We start from the raw sequence: 12,780 nt of genomic DNA, 5'->3' as shown, positions 1-12,780 counted from the left end.
CGTTTTGGGGGGATAATTTTAAATGAACTTTTGTTTTGTTTGGAGGGGTGGGATAATTTTAAAGACACTGTAGAAACAATCATGTGAGGGCCTAAGACACAGAGTCAAGTGACAACTGTTAAAACATCAGGGAAAAACACCCAAAAGCCCAAATCGCAGCTCTTGTTACATTTTATCTGCTCCTTAGCAGATATATAATAACTATAATGTAGGATATGGAGCCTCCCTCTCCCCTTTTGGAAAGTAATCAAGGCCAAAAAGCCCAGGAGATCCATGGCATGCAGTACAATGTTTAACAGCTTTCATTATCTGAACTTTTTTTTTCTTTCTCATTTTCAAATCTCACCTGGTACTTATTAGGCCCATTGGAGTCTAGTTGAAAAAAACGTCAGTCTCTCTTTTCCTTTCCCTCTTTATCAGTGAATGGACCATAGGTTCAGATGTCCATTTATGGAGGTTCAGTCCCTGCCTCACTCACCATGGATTATGTTTGTCCCTCTGTGGTTGCCATCCCAAGCTGTCTTTCAAATTCCTTCTATCCCTGCTCCCAATTGTTTGTTTCCAACTGTTACTCTCCCCCAAAACTTAGACGTCTTTCCCTTACCAAATTTCTGAAGATTTAGAAGAGACATGTAGTGAATCTTAAACTGGATATCCTTCATATCATGAAGTATAACTGTTTAGAGGAGCAAACTCTTAGGAAAGGAAAAAGTGTAAGAGGCAATTTATCAATTGTTTTCTCCATGATTATTAGAAGCTTAGTATCCCTCACAATTTTATGTGAGCAATTAAAATTCATGAGATGGTTAAGTATACCAATGACTTATTGTTGGAGTAAATAATCATACCATCTAACCTAGGTAGATTGTGCGAGGATGAGAGGAGTGTAAGGAAATTAAAAAAAAAAAAAAAAAGGAAAAGAACTTGTTAGTTGGCTTGGAGGGTGGCCTCCCAAAGTATAAAGAATCGTAGCCTGAGTGTATTGTAATATGTAATAATAGGGCTGGGAATGTGGCTTAGTGGTAGACTGTATGCCTAGCATACATGAGGCCCTAGGTTCAATTCCTAGGTACCACATAAATGGAAAATAAATACATAACATTTATTTTAAAGAATATAATATGTAATAACATAGCACAGGGCTTTGGAGTCACAGCAATACTGATGTTTTGAAATTGGTGCTTCTCTCTTCTAGATGGATGCAGTCTTTTTCACCTTTCAGCAACAGCCCTGGTACCCTGGGGATACCATTCATCCAAATGGTGACAGCCAAAAGATGCTTCTAGATGTCAAGTGTCTGTTCCCTTGGAAATGATGAAGGGGGTGGGAGGTTGAAGGATTTGATCCACTGAGGTAGTGCAACCAAATGATTGGGTAATTTTTGAAAGAGATGACCATAATCAAGATGCATTGTAGTAAACTGGCAGATTGGAATGCAAAAGAAATAATTAGACAATTTTAATTCAGTATCTCCTTTGCAGATATGGCTTACTAGAATAATGCTTGGTGTGTGTGTGTGTGTGTGTGTGTGTGTGTGTGTGTGTGTGTGTGTGTGTGTGTGTGTGTGTGTGTATGTTTAAGCCTGAGGTACAGTATGTGTTTAATCCCTTGGGTTTCATTATAGCATCATCTGTGCATACATAATCCTATTCTATTTTGTCCCTCTAATTTTAGTTTCCTAGCCATTTTTCCTTCTTCAGAAAGTAACTACCATGATGGTTAATTTATATATACTTCAGAAAATATGTCATGTGTGGTGGAATGACGCAATATGTCTGTATTCCCACCTGGGTTTTATATGGATCTGTGGTATTCTGCATATAGTTTGCTGGGTATTATAATAGTGTGCCTCTGAGTTGTGTTACTAATAACACAGTAGCTAATGACACAATACCTCAGGCTGGATAAGTTATAAAGAGGTTTACTTCATCTTATGATTGTGGATGGATGTGCCAAGTCAAGAGGCTACACCTGGGCTGGGAAGGTGGCTCAGTGGTAGAGTGCTTACCTTGCTTGCATGAGGTCCTGGGTTTGATTCCTCAGCACCACATAAGCAGAAAAAGACAGAAGTGGCGCTGTGGCTCAAGTGGTAGAGTCCTAACCTTCAGCTAAAGAGAGGATAAGGGCCACAGCCCAAGCCCTGAGTTCAAGCCCCAGGACCAGCATGCCTGTGTGTGTGTGTGTGTGTGTGTGTGTGTGTATCTTTGACTCTTGGGTGGAGATGGGAAAGAGGGAATGGGAGAAAAAGAAAAGATGACACTGTGCAAAAGGAAATGTACTTATTATCTGATGCATGTGAAGGTAACTGTATATCACCTCTAAAATTAAGAAAAAGAGAAAAGACTTACACAAGAAAAATAAAAAATAAAATGATCTTTAAGTAGTTCTATAGAAAAGTTGCCTTTTAATTAAGTAGTTTATGAATACAATACATCTTGATCAATGTCACCCTTTTCAACAGTCTTACACACACCTCCCCTATCCACCCTTCCTTCACTCTTATTAATTTTGTAGGATATATATTGAATTCTTTTGTTGTTGGTGGTGGTTGTGGGCCTTGAACTTAGGTCCTGGGCACTATCCCTGAACTTTTTCTCTCAAGGCTAGCACTCTACCACTTTGAGCCACAACACCACTTCAGGTTTTCTGGTGGTTAATTGGAGGTAAGAGTCTCATGGACTTTCTTGCCAGAGCTGCTTTTAAACCACAATCCTCAGATCTTAGCCTCCTGAGTAGTTCACATTACAGGCATGAGCCACCAGCACCCAGCTCAAGTGTAACTCTTAATGAAGATGGAATATTCACATGAAGCCTTGGAGAAACACTCAAACCATATCCAAACCACAGTAAACTCTGTTGCTAATTTTACTAGTACTTTCCCCTAATTATGGCTATTGTTTCCAGCATTCCAAAAAGAATACAACCACAGTACCTATTTTCTTATAGGCCTGGATGTGAGCATCCCTCAGATATGTATACACAGAAGCCAATTTAAGAGTTATAGGTTAGGGCTGGGAAGGTAGCTCAGTGGTAGAGCGCTTGCCTTGCATGCCTGAGGCCCTGGGTTCGATTCCTCAGCACCACATAAGCAAAAAGAAAAAAGCCGGAAGTGGCGCTGTGGCTCAAGTGGTAGAGTGCTAGCCTTGAGCTGAAGAGCTGAGGGACAGCGCCCAGGTTCAGAGTTCAGGCCCTACAACTGGACCCCAAAAAAATTTTTTTTAAAAAAGAGTTATAGGCTATTCTCTAAATTGTCTCAGCTGGGCACTCGTGGCTCATAACTATAATCCTAACTACTCAGGAGGCTGAGATCTGAGAATCACAGTTTAAAGCTAGCCCAGGCAGGGAAGTCCATGAAACTCTTATCTCTAACTAACCACCAGAAAACAGGAAATGGTGCTGTGGATCAAAGTTGTAGAGTGCTGGACTTGCGTGATAAACCTCAGGACAGCTCCCAAGCACTGAGTTCAAGCCCCACAACCAATAAAGAAAAATGGTAATACATATATATATGTATATTAAAATATACATATACTAGAGTATATGTATATAATTTCTCTTAATTTGTGAAGCTATGCTGTGTGAACTCTTAGGAAATAATTACTATATTATTGCCTTTAAAATAAAAATATGTCTAGTAGGTTGGGAATGTGGCTTAGTGGTAGAGTGCTTGCCTAGCATGCATGAAGCCCTAGGTTCGATTCCTCAACAGCACATACACAGAAAAAGCTGGAAGCAGTAGAGTGCTAGCCTTGAGCAAAAGAAGCTCAGGGACAGCGCCTATGGGTTCAAGCCCCAGGACTGGCAAAAAAAAAAAAAAAGTCTAGCAATTCTGGGATGGCTTATATTAAACAGAGGAAATAAATATCATCAGAGATTTCTTATTTCTCTTGTGAGACTTCAGTCTCAAAAGGTAACATGTGTTAGGTTGAAAGCTAAGTTATAAAGAGGTCCCCAAACACACTTGCTGAAATAGAGATGTGTTTTCTTTAGTTCAAGGCAGCCCTGACCCATGTGGCTATTCAGGATTACAGATTCCTTATTGTTTCTTGTCTTTCCCTTCCTCACTGTGTCATCCTTGTCTGCAAGGTCCATACTGGTCTGGGCATGTCCACAGGAATGGATGGAACATGGAACAGGCAGTGGGATTCATCACTTGCCTCATTGTTTCCCTGGTGAGAATGAAGTCACGCGGCCTGTCTAGCCACATGGGGAGCTGTGAATGAGGTCTCCTTCTGAGCATCTGTGTATCCAGCTATAATGAAATAAGGTGAGCTCTGACTTTGGTGGACAGTTAGTGGTCTCCAACGCATAATAGAAGATCTAGTGACTGACACTGCCTGTCTGCTAACAAAAGGGGAACATACTTAAGTTTCTATGTCTTCATTTTGCTGACTTCATAGCAACTATTCCTTTCTGTTTCCTATAATACATTCCCTTGAACTTTTTCTTTAGCATCTGCAGCATTGTGTTATGGTAGAAGATAAATCATGAGATTCTATATACTTTCTTTTGTCCAGAAAGTTCTCCTTTCAAACACACACACACACACACACACACACACACACACACACACACACACACACACACACACACACACGTGTCAAATGCTTTTATTTATTCTTTTACTTTTCTCTTGAGTTTTATATTTTATCTTTTAGGAAGTATCATACATATTTCCTTTTCTGCTCAACAAAAAGGTGTGAAGCAGAGGAGGGAAAGGGAAAACACAGAAACCTGGGACAAAAGGTGAACCAATTCAACAGTCATACTCACTAGATACTGTTGGAAATAAACTTTACAACTTGGGGGGAGTGGGATCGGGAGGGAAAAAACTGGGAGAAATGAGGGAGGGTGTGACACTATTCAAAAATTAATGTAGGGCTTGGAATGTGGCTCAGTGGTAGAGTGATTGCCTAGCATGCACGAAGCCCTAGGTTAGATTCTTCAGTAGCACATAAATAAAAAAAGCTGTAAGTGGAGCTGTGGCTTAAGTGGTAGAGTGCTAGCCTTGAGTAACAGAAACCTTGGGGACAGTGCCCAGGCTCTGACTTCAAGCCCCAGGACTGGCAAAAAACAAAACAAAATAAAAAAACTCTTAATGGCAAGAAATAAAAACATTTGAATTAAGACTTCCACTTGGTATACTTTAGATTATAGTCCAATGACTATTCCTTATCCTATAGTCAGAAAAGAAATAAAGAAAAAAAAGTCTGTTGACTTGAACCCAAGCTATTATATACTGCTTAGTTTTTTTTTTTTATAAAGATACTTTCAGAGAAGGAATTTTCATAACTTCTCTTGGCAGGCAATTAGGATATTTTTATATTCTAATTTTCCCAGGGTTTCTTTTGTAGATCTAGCCTATATATCTCTAAATCAGAAGCCTAAACATGTTTTGAGCAGGGTGGTAAGAACTAGCCGGAACAAGTCTTTTATAAGCTTTAAAACTTAGACTTTATCTTCGGGCAGATTAATCTCATTTTATATCCTTTCATCATGTGGCCCAAGTTATTCAGTAATGCTCTGTACTATCAAACCAGGGGCTCAGCCGACTAATGCTGTGGGTACTTAGAGGGTTTGCAGTCACTCTGTGAGTATAGGTTCATAAACCTTCCAGAGCATTGAATGTAATTGGTGGTACACAAAAAAAGGCCAACAAGGGAGATTGGTCCACAGACACTTCCTAAGGAACTGGTGCTTATATAATTATATGTTAAGTCATTCCCCAAAGCATGGAGTGACCACAGACCTTCTAAGTTGTGAACCAAACTTTACCCACTTATATCCACCATGGTAGCCCCACTCAATATTTTCTTCCCCTTCTTTGCCCCATTGATGCTACAAAGACCTCTAATAAATTTCTGCTCCCCTGTTATATATTCTTATTATTCTGTCTGTTCTAAGTCTTTACTTCTTTTGCTCTGATATATCTGAGTAGAGAATTCAAATAAAGAGCTGGTTCTGGTGGATCACACCTGTAATTCTAGCTATTAAAGAGGTTGAGATCTGAGGATCATAGTTCAAAGCCAGCCCAGGCAGGAAAGTCTCCATGAGACTCTTATCTCCAATAAACCGCCAGAAAGCTGGAAATGATGCTGTGCCTCAAGTAGTAGAGCACTAGCCTTGAGCTGAAGAGCTGAGGGACAGCGCCCAGGCCCAGAGTTCAGGCCCCACGACTGACAAAAACAAAAAAGAAAATTCAAATAAACTAGTAGAATTATATATAGTAGTAGACAAACTCCTGTTATACATTCTTATTATTCTGTCTGTTCTAAGACTTGACTTCTTTTTTTTCTTTTTTTTATTGTGAAAATACTGTACAGAGGAGTTACAATTACATGGGCAAGATAATGAGTACATTTCTTATCAAACATTGTAGCCTCCTCCTTTGTTTCCCCTTCCTATCCCTTCCCATCCCCCACCCCGCCCCCCCATCCCCCGCCAAAGTTGTAAAGTTCGTTTTTCGACATAATGACTTCTACATCTCATTGTTGCAATGGGTCCACCTGTATCCCTATTTAAACGATATGTTTTTCTTCCCTTCCCCTCCACAAATTATACCAACATCAAATACAGTGAAAGCAGAGGTTATATTGTGGGGGGAGGGACATACAAAGCAACAAAGAAATCATATTATAAATATGTTAGAAACAATTGCATGAAAGAAAAAACATTGAATACTTATCTTGGGGTTCATTTCACCTAACATAACTTATCTGACCTTTTCTGCTTGTCTCAGACATATACTAGATATTGCAAATAAGGGAAACCATGGGGTTTATGTTTCTTTGGACCTGGCTTAATTCACTTAACCTAATTTTTTCCAAGTCTTTCCATTTCCTAACAAATGGGGCAATGTCATTCTTTCTGATGGAGGCATAGAATTCCATTGTGTAGCGGCTGGGAAGGTAGCTCAGTGGTAGAGTGCTTGCCTTACAAGCATGAGGTTCGGGGTTCGATTCCTCAGCACCACATAAGCAGAAAAAGCTGGGGGTGGGGCTGAGGCTCAAGTGGTAGAGCGCTAGTCTACAGCTGAAGAGCTGAAGGACAGCGCCCAGACCCAGAGTTCAGGCCCCACGATTGACAAAAAAAAAAAAAAAGAAGAATTCCATTGTGTATATATACCACATTTTCTTTTTTTTAATTTAATTTAATTTTATTTGAGAACATACTGTACAGAGGGGTTACAATTACATTGGCAGGATAATGCATACATTTCTTACCAAGCATTGCAGCCTCCTCCTTTGTTTACCCTTCACCTCCCTTCCCAGCCTCCCCCCTCCCCCCACCCAATCATACCCCCCTCCCCCCCACACCGACATTGTAAAGCTTGCTTTGACATGACATTTTGTAATTCTCCTTGTTGCAACAGGTCCACCTGAATCCTTAAACCACTTGTTTGTCCCCATCTCCTCCACATGTTATACTGACATCAAATAAAGTGAAAGCGGGGGTTACACTGTAGGGGAGGGACATACAAAGCAACAAAGAAATAATCTTATAAATGCGTTAGAAACACATGCATGAAAGAAACGAAAACATTAAAATACATATTTAAGGGTTCGTTTTCCTAACATCACATTATCTGACCTTTTCCGCTTGACTCATACCTATACTAGATATTGCAAATAAGGGAAACCATGGGACCTATGTTTCTTTGGGCCTGGCTTACTTCACTTAATATAATTTTTTTCCAAGCCTTTCCATTTCCTAACAAATGGGGAAATGTCATTCTTTCTGATGGAGGCATAGAATTCCATTGTGTATATATACCACATTTTCTTGATCCATTCATCTACTGAGGGGCTTCTGGGTTGGTTCCATATCTTAGCTACGGTAAATAATGCTGCAACAAACATAGTTGTGCTGGTAGCTTTAGTGTGGTCTTGTTTGTATACATTTGGGTAAATGCCCAAAAGTGCGATTGCTGGATCATAGGGGAGATCTATGTGAAGTCTTTTGAGGAGCCTCCATACTGCTTTCCAAAGTGGTTGAACAAGTTTACACTCCCACCAACAATGAAGTAAGGTTCCTTTCTGTCCACATCCCCTCCAGCATCTGTTGTTGTTAGAGTTCTTGATTTTTGCTGTTCTAACTGGAGTGAGGTGATATCTCAATGTTGTTTTGATTTGCATTTCTTTTATGGCTAGGGATGTTGAACATTTCTTCATGTGTCTATTGGCCATCCTTCTTTCTTCTTCAGAGAAGCTTCTCTTTAAGTCTTTCGCCCACTTATTTATTGGGCAGTTGTTTCTTTGAGGATTTGTTGTTGGGGGATTTAATTTTTTGAGTTCCAGGTATATTTTAGATATGAGACCCTTGTCTGTTGTATGGCTAGTGAAGATCTTCTCCCAATCCGTGGGCTTTCTATTGATCTTGCTAGCTATGTCCTTTGCCATGCAGAAGCTCTGCAATTTCATGCAATCCCATTTGTCCAACCTTTCTTTGATTTATTGTGTTTCTGGGTCTCTATTAAGAAAATTTCAGCCTGTGCCAAGGAGACCTAGGGTTTCTCCTATTCCGTCCTGTAATGTTTTCAGAGTGTCTGTTTTAACTTCGAGGTCTTTGATCCATTTGGAGTTGATTCTGGTGCAGGGTGATATACAAGGATCTAGCTTTAGTTTTCTACAAGTAGCTAACCAATTTTTAGCTCCCTTATTGGAGATTAGATGGCTATAGGTCTTTAGGTTCATTTCTGGGTTTTCAATTCTATTCCATTGGTCCTGGGGTCTGTTTTTGTGCCAGTACCAAGCTGTTTTGATTACTATGGCTTAATAGTAGAGTTTGAAAATTGGTATTGATATTCCTCCAGAACTGTTCTTTCTGTTAAGGATCGTTTTTGCTATTCGGGGTCTTTTATTGTTCCATATGAAGTTTTGGATTGCCTCTTCTATTTCCTTGAAGAATGAGGTTGGAATATTGATAGGTATCACATTGAATTTGTGGATAGCCTTGGGAAGTATTGCCATTTTCATGATGTTGATCCTTCCAATCCAAGAGCATAGGATAAGACTTTACTTCTTTTGCTCTGAATTTCTGAGTAGAAAATCCAAATAAACTAGTAGAATTATATATGGTAATAGACAAACCTCTTATATTTTTTGGCAAAAATAACATTACATCTCCTGCCCTATATCTTGCATATATACATAAGTATGGTCCTGCCTGAATATATGAAGTGGGGACCTCTAAAACCCTTCCACATTGCATACTTTGATTGACACCTTCGTTCATTTCTCTATTCATTCTGCAAATTAGTGTCTTAAATAGCACCTGTTTTGCTAGATTGTGAGATTACAAAACATTTTTTTCAGATATGCCTTTGGATATAAAATAACTCCCAGTCTAGGAAAAAGATGAACATGTAAACAAATGATTGCAAGGTACAAAACTGGCATGCTATAAGGTACCAGGAAATTATGGGAACTCAAGAAGGGAACCTCAGCCCACTTAGGCAGCCTGGCAGGTGTCTTTTTCTGAAAGTAAATGTGAGTAGTAGGTGATCATCTTGCATAGAAGAATTAATTTGTACAAGAATGGACTTAGAGGGCTGGGAAGGTGGCTCAGTGGTAGAGCACTTGCCTTGCATGCCTGAGGCCCTGGGTTCGATTCCTCAGCGCCACATAAGCAAAAAGAAAAAACTGGAAGTGGCCCTATGGCTCAAGTGGTAGAGCGCTAGCCTTGAGCTGAAGAGCTGAGGGACAGCACCCAAGCCCAGAGTTCAGGCCCCACGATCGAACCCCCCCCTCCAAAAAAAAAGAATGGACTTAGGAGCTGGGCGCCGGTGGCTCACACCTGTAATCCTAGCTACTCAGGTGGCTGAGATCTGAGGATCGAGGTTCAAAGCCAGCCCGGGCAGGAAACTCTGTAAGAGTCTTTTTTTTTTTTTTTTTTTTTTTTGGGTCCGGTCGTGGGGCCTGAACTCTGGGCCTGAGCGCTGTCCCTCAGCTCTTCAGCTCAAGGCTAGTGCTCTACCACTTGAGCCACAGCGCCACTTCTGGCTTTTTTCTTTTTGCTTATGTGGTGCTGAGGAATTGAACCCAGGGCCTCAGGCATGCAAGGCAAGCGCTCTACCACTGAGCCAACTTCCCAGCCCTGTAAGACTCTTATCTACAATAAACCACTAGAAAACGCAAGTGGTACTGTGGCTCAAGCAGTAGAGCGCTCGCCTTGAGCTGAAGAGTGTAGGGACAGCGCCCAAGTCCAGAGTTCAAGCCCCACGATGGATAAAACAAAACAAAAAAGAATGGATTTAGGCAAAAAATCACAGCACTTTCAGAAAAATACCAGCTGTCTTGTGTTGTCTATTTTTTTTTTTTTTTTGTTGGTTGTGGGCTTGAACTCTGGGCCTGGGCACTGCCCCTCAGCTCTTCAGCTCAAGGCTAGCACTCTACCACTTGAGCCACAGTGCCACTTCTGGTTTTCTGGTGGTTAATTGGAGGTAGGAGTCTCAGGGACTTCCCTGCCTGGGCTGGCTTTGAACTGCAATCCTAAGATCTCAGCCTCCTGAGTAGCTAGGGATTACAGGTGTGAGCCACCAGTGCCCAGCAGGGGAGGGGGTGGTACTTTTAATGTATTTCTTGGAATCCCAAGAGTTTTAAAATTTTATTAGGAGTCTGAAGTTAGAATTGAATTTCTAAATTTTGAATTCTGAATTTAGGGTGAGTTTTCGAAGTGGATCTTGGTTGTCTCTACTGCCTTTGGCTCCCTTGGGAAGGGAAGGCCTCACTGACACACACAGGTTTTTACTATGCTTTTACTTCACTGTGGACTACAGTTCCCTCTGCTGTTTGGTCCCTATTCTAATGTCCTGTTTGCCTATCCTGTTTGTCTATGGACTTCTAGTTGCATTAACTTGGGGTACGTCATTGTGAAGCAATTCCTTTGGAACTTTGGACTTTGAGTCAGATGCCTTGTCTTGAAATTGGACCATTCCTGACTTTATCTCTAGTGGATCATCAGCTTCCCACTCTACTTGATATGCCTCTCTCACCATCTGCCTCTGCTCAGCTCTCACTCTAGATGATCTTTCACCATAACCTTTACCATGCAAGTCTCTAACTTGAGTCCATTTTTTGGAACCAAACTTAAAACTAGATGTGTAGCTTTTTTTGTTTGCATTAAGTCCCTACACTGCATGCAATTCTCACCTTCACACATAGGAAAATAAAGAAGTCCACAAGTTTATCTTTCCTTGCCCATAATTACCAGTTTGGGAAATGAAGTCTAACTCAAAAATGTTAACTTTCTACTCCTCCTTGACTTAATAAATAGGTATGCATTTTTCTCAAGATTTACTGAGTCACAGGCCATTGTGCTCTATCTGCTAGTGGACAACCACTAACTCCTGCCATTTGACCTCAGCCATTTAGATATTGAGTAAGGGGATTTCTCTCTGGTTTTTTTTAGGCCTAGACAGAACGAATGGCAGATGGATCCTGGTAGAATTCAATTTGATTTACTTGATTCCAACTGATTGATCTGGATTTCATAATTTACAAATGGGGTGTCTCTGGGATCTGTCCTAAAACTGTATTTGCAAAACATTATTATTAACATGAAAGGTATCAGCTCTTCATACTGAGGAATGAAGGGAGAGGATGGTTCATGGACATTACAAGAATAGAAATTATAGTTCATCCCTTGCACTGGTATTCTTTGAATGACTTTTTGCCTTTAATTCTATTTGGGGGAGTGTTTAGTATGTTGTAATATTTTCTTCTCCAACATAAAGCTAAATCTGTTTTATCTCATTTGCAAATTTTTTCCCTGCAGTTTGGCTTTTCTCATTCAAGTGTTTGGATAGTAAATTTACCTTTACACAAGTTTGTGCTCCAAGCCATATGTATCCATTTGTAGAAAGTGAAACAGAGAGTAGTTTAACATCAGTGAAATGTCAGGAAAATGCCCAGAAGGCACCAATGCAATACTTGAGTTTCAAATTTTGAGAATGGAATTAGGCCACTAAATCAGTTTTCCTGCCTGTGTCATGTACCTTAGGGAGGTGTCCTAGTTCTTTAAGAAAAGAATGAATAAACGAACCAAAGAAAGAAAGAAAGAAAATAAAAAAGAGCATCTTTATCTCAATCAGAACAACTCAGGTCTGGCTGAGGACCTGGGGGAAACTTAGGGACTTGAGACTAATTGAATCTGCATTGAAATATCCTTTTCCTTTCTTTATTAACTATCTGATTTGCTCTATAACTTTTTCCTTGGCTTGCTTGTATTATTCTTTTCTAGCTGCACAAATTGGCTATGATCCAAGGTTAGAAGACAAGAAAGAGAAAAAGAGAAAGAAAAGTGGAATTGAATCATACTTTTCAGATCCGGGGTATAACTTTCTCCTTTGTGACAGAGGAACAAATGCACCTCCTCTGGCATAGAGGAGTGAAGAGCCAGCTGTGAATGCAACATATTATTACATCCCAATACCATGGTTGAAGCTAAAACATCTTTTCTATTTCAAATGAGAGAAAGGATAACATACACTTGGGTTCATGATTATTATTCAAACCCATACTGTAAAAGCTTTGTCACATTGTAGGCTGCATTTGCTCATGACCACATTTCCTTTCCAGGGCTTGACAGATTGGGGTTTTTCAACTGTCTCCTCATTAACATGCTGCCTGTCCCCTCTCTCTGCTTTCTCTGTGCCTGCTGTGATAGTGATTGTTTTGTGTATATAGGTACCACTACCTTCAGAGATTAAGGATATATTGTGAGAAGGAATAAACCAATGGATTTATCAGCAACTGTACAAATTCCACCCATCTTTTAGAC

At 40.2% G+C, this 12,780-nt stretch overlaps 1 protein-coding gene across 1 annotated transcript in view; it reads right to left on the bottom strand.

Moving 5' to 3' along the window:
- Lancl1 (LanC like glutathione S-transferase 1) overlaps window positions 1–485 on the bottom strand; it is a 37,820-nt gene extending 37,335 nt beyond the window's left edge. Inside the window, exon 1 of the mRNA XM_070017829.1 lies at window positions 347–485. Within this exon, the coding sequence (XP_069873930.1) occupies window positions 347–366 (20 nt within the window). The 5' untranslated portion in view covers window positions 367–485. The remainder of the gene's footprint in view (window positions 1–346) is intronic.
- Between the last annotated feature and the right edge of the window lie 12,295 nt (window positions 486–12,780).

This window comes from Dipodomys merriami, unplaced genomic scaffold (assembly GCF_024711535.1).
Source record: "Dipodomys merriami isolate MVZ:Mamm:240054 unplaced genomic scaffold, mDipMer1.0.p SCAF_1, whole genome shotgun sequence".
Classification (NCBI taxonomy): Eukaryota; Metazoa; Chordata; class Mammalia; order Rodentia; family Heteromyidae; genus Dipodomys; species Dipodomys merriami.
Note: the sequence above shows the minus strand (reverse complement) of the source record. Positions and strands in the feature narration are given on the sequence as shown.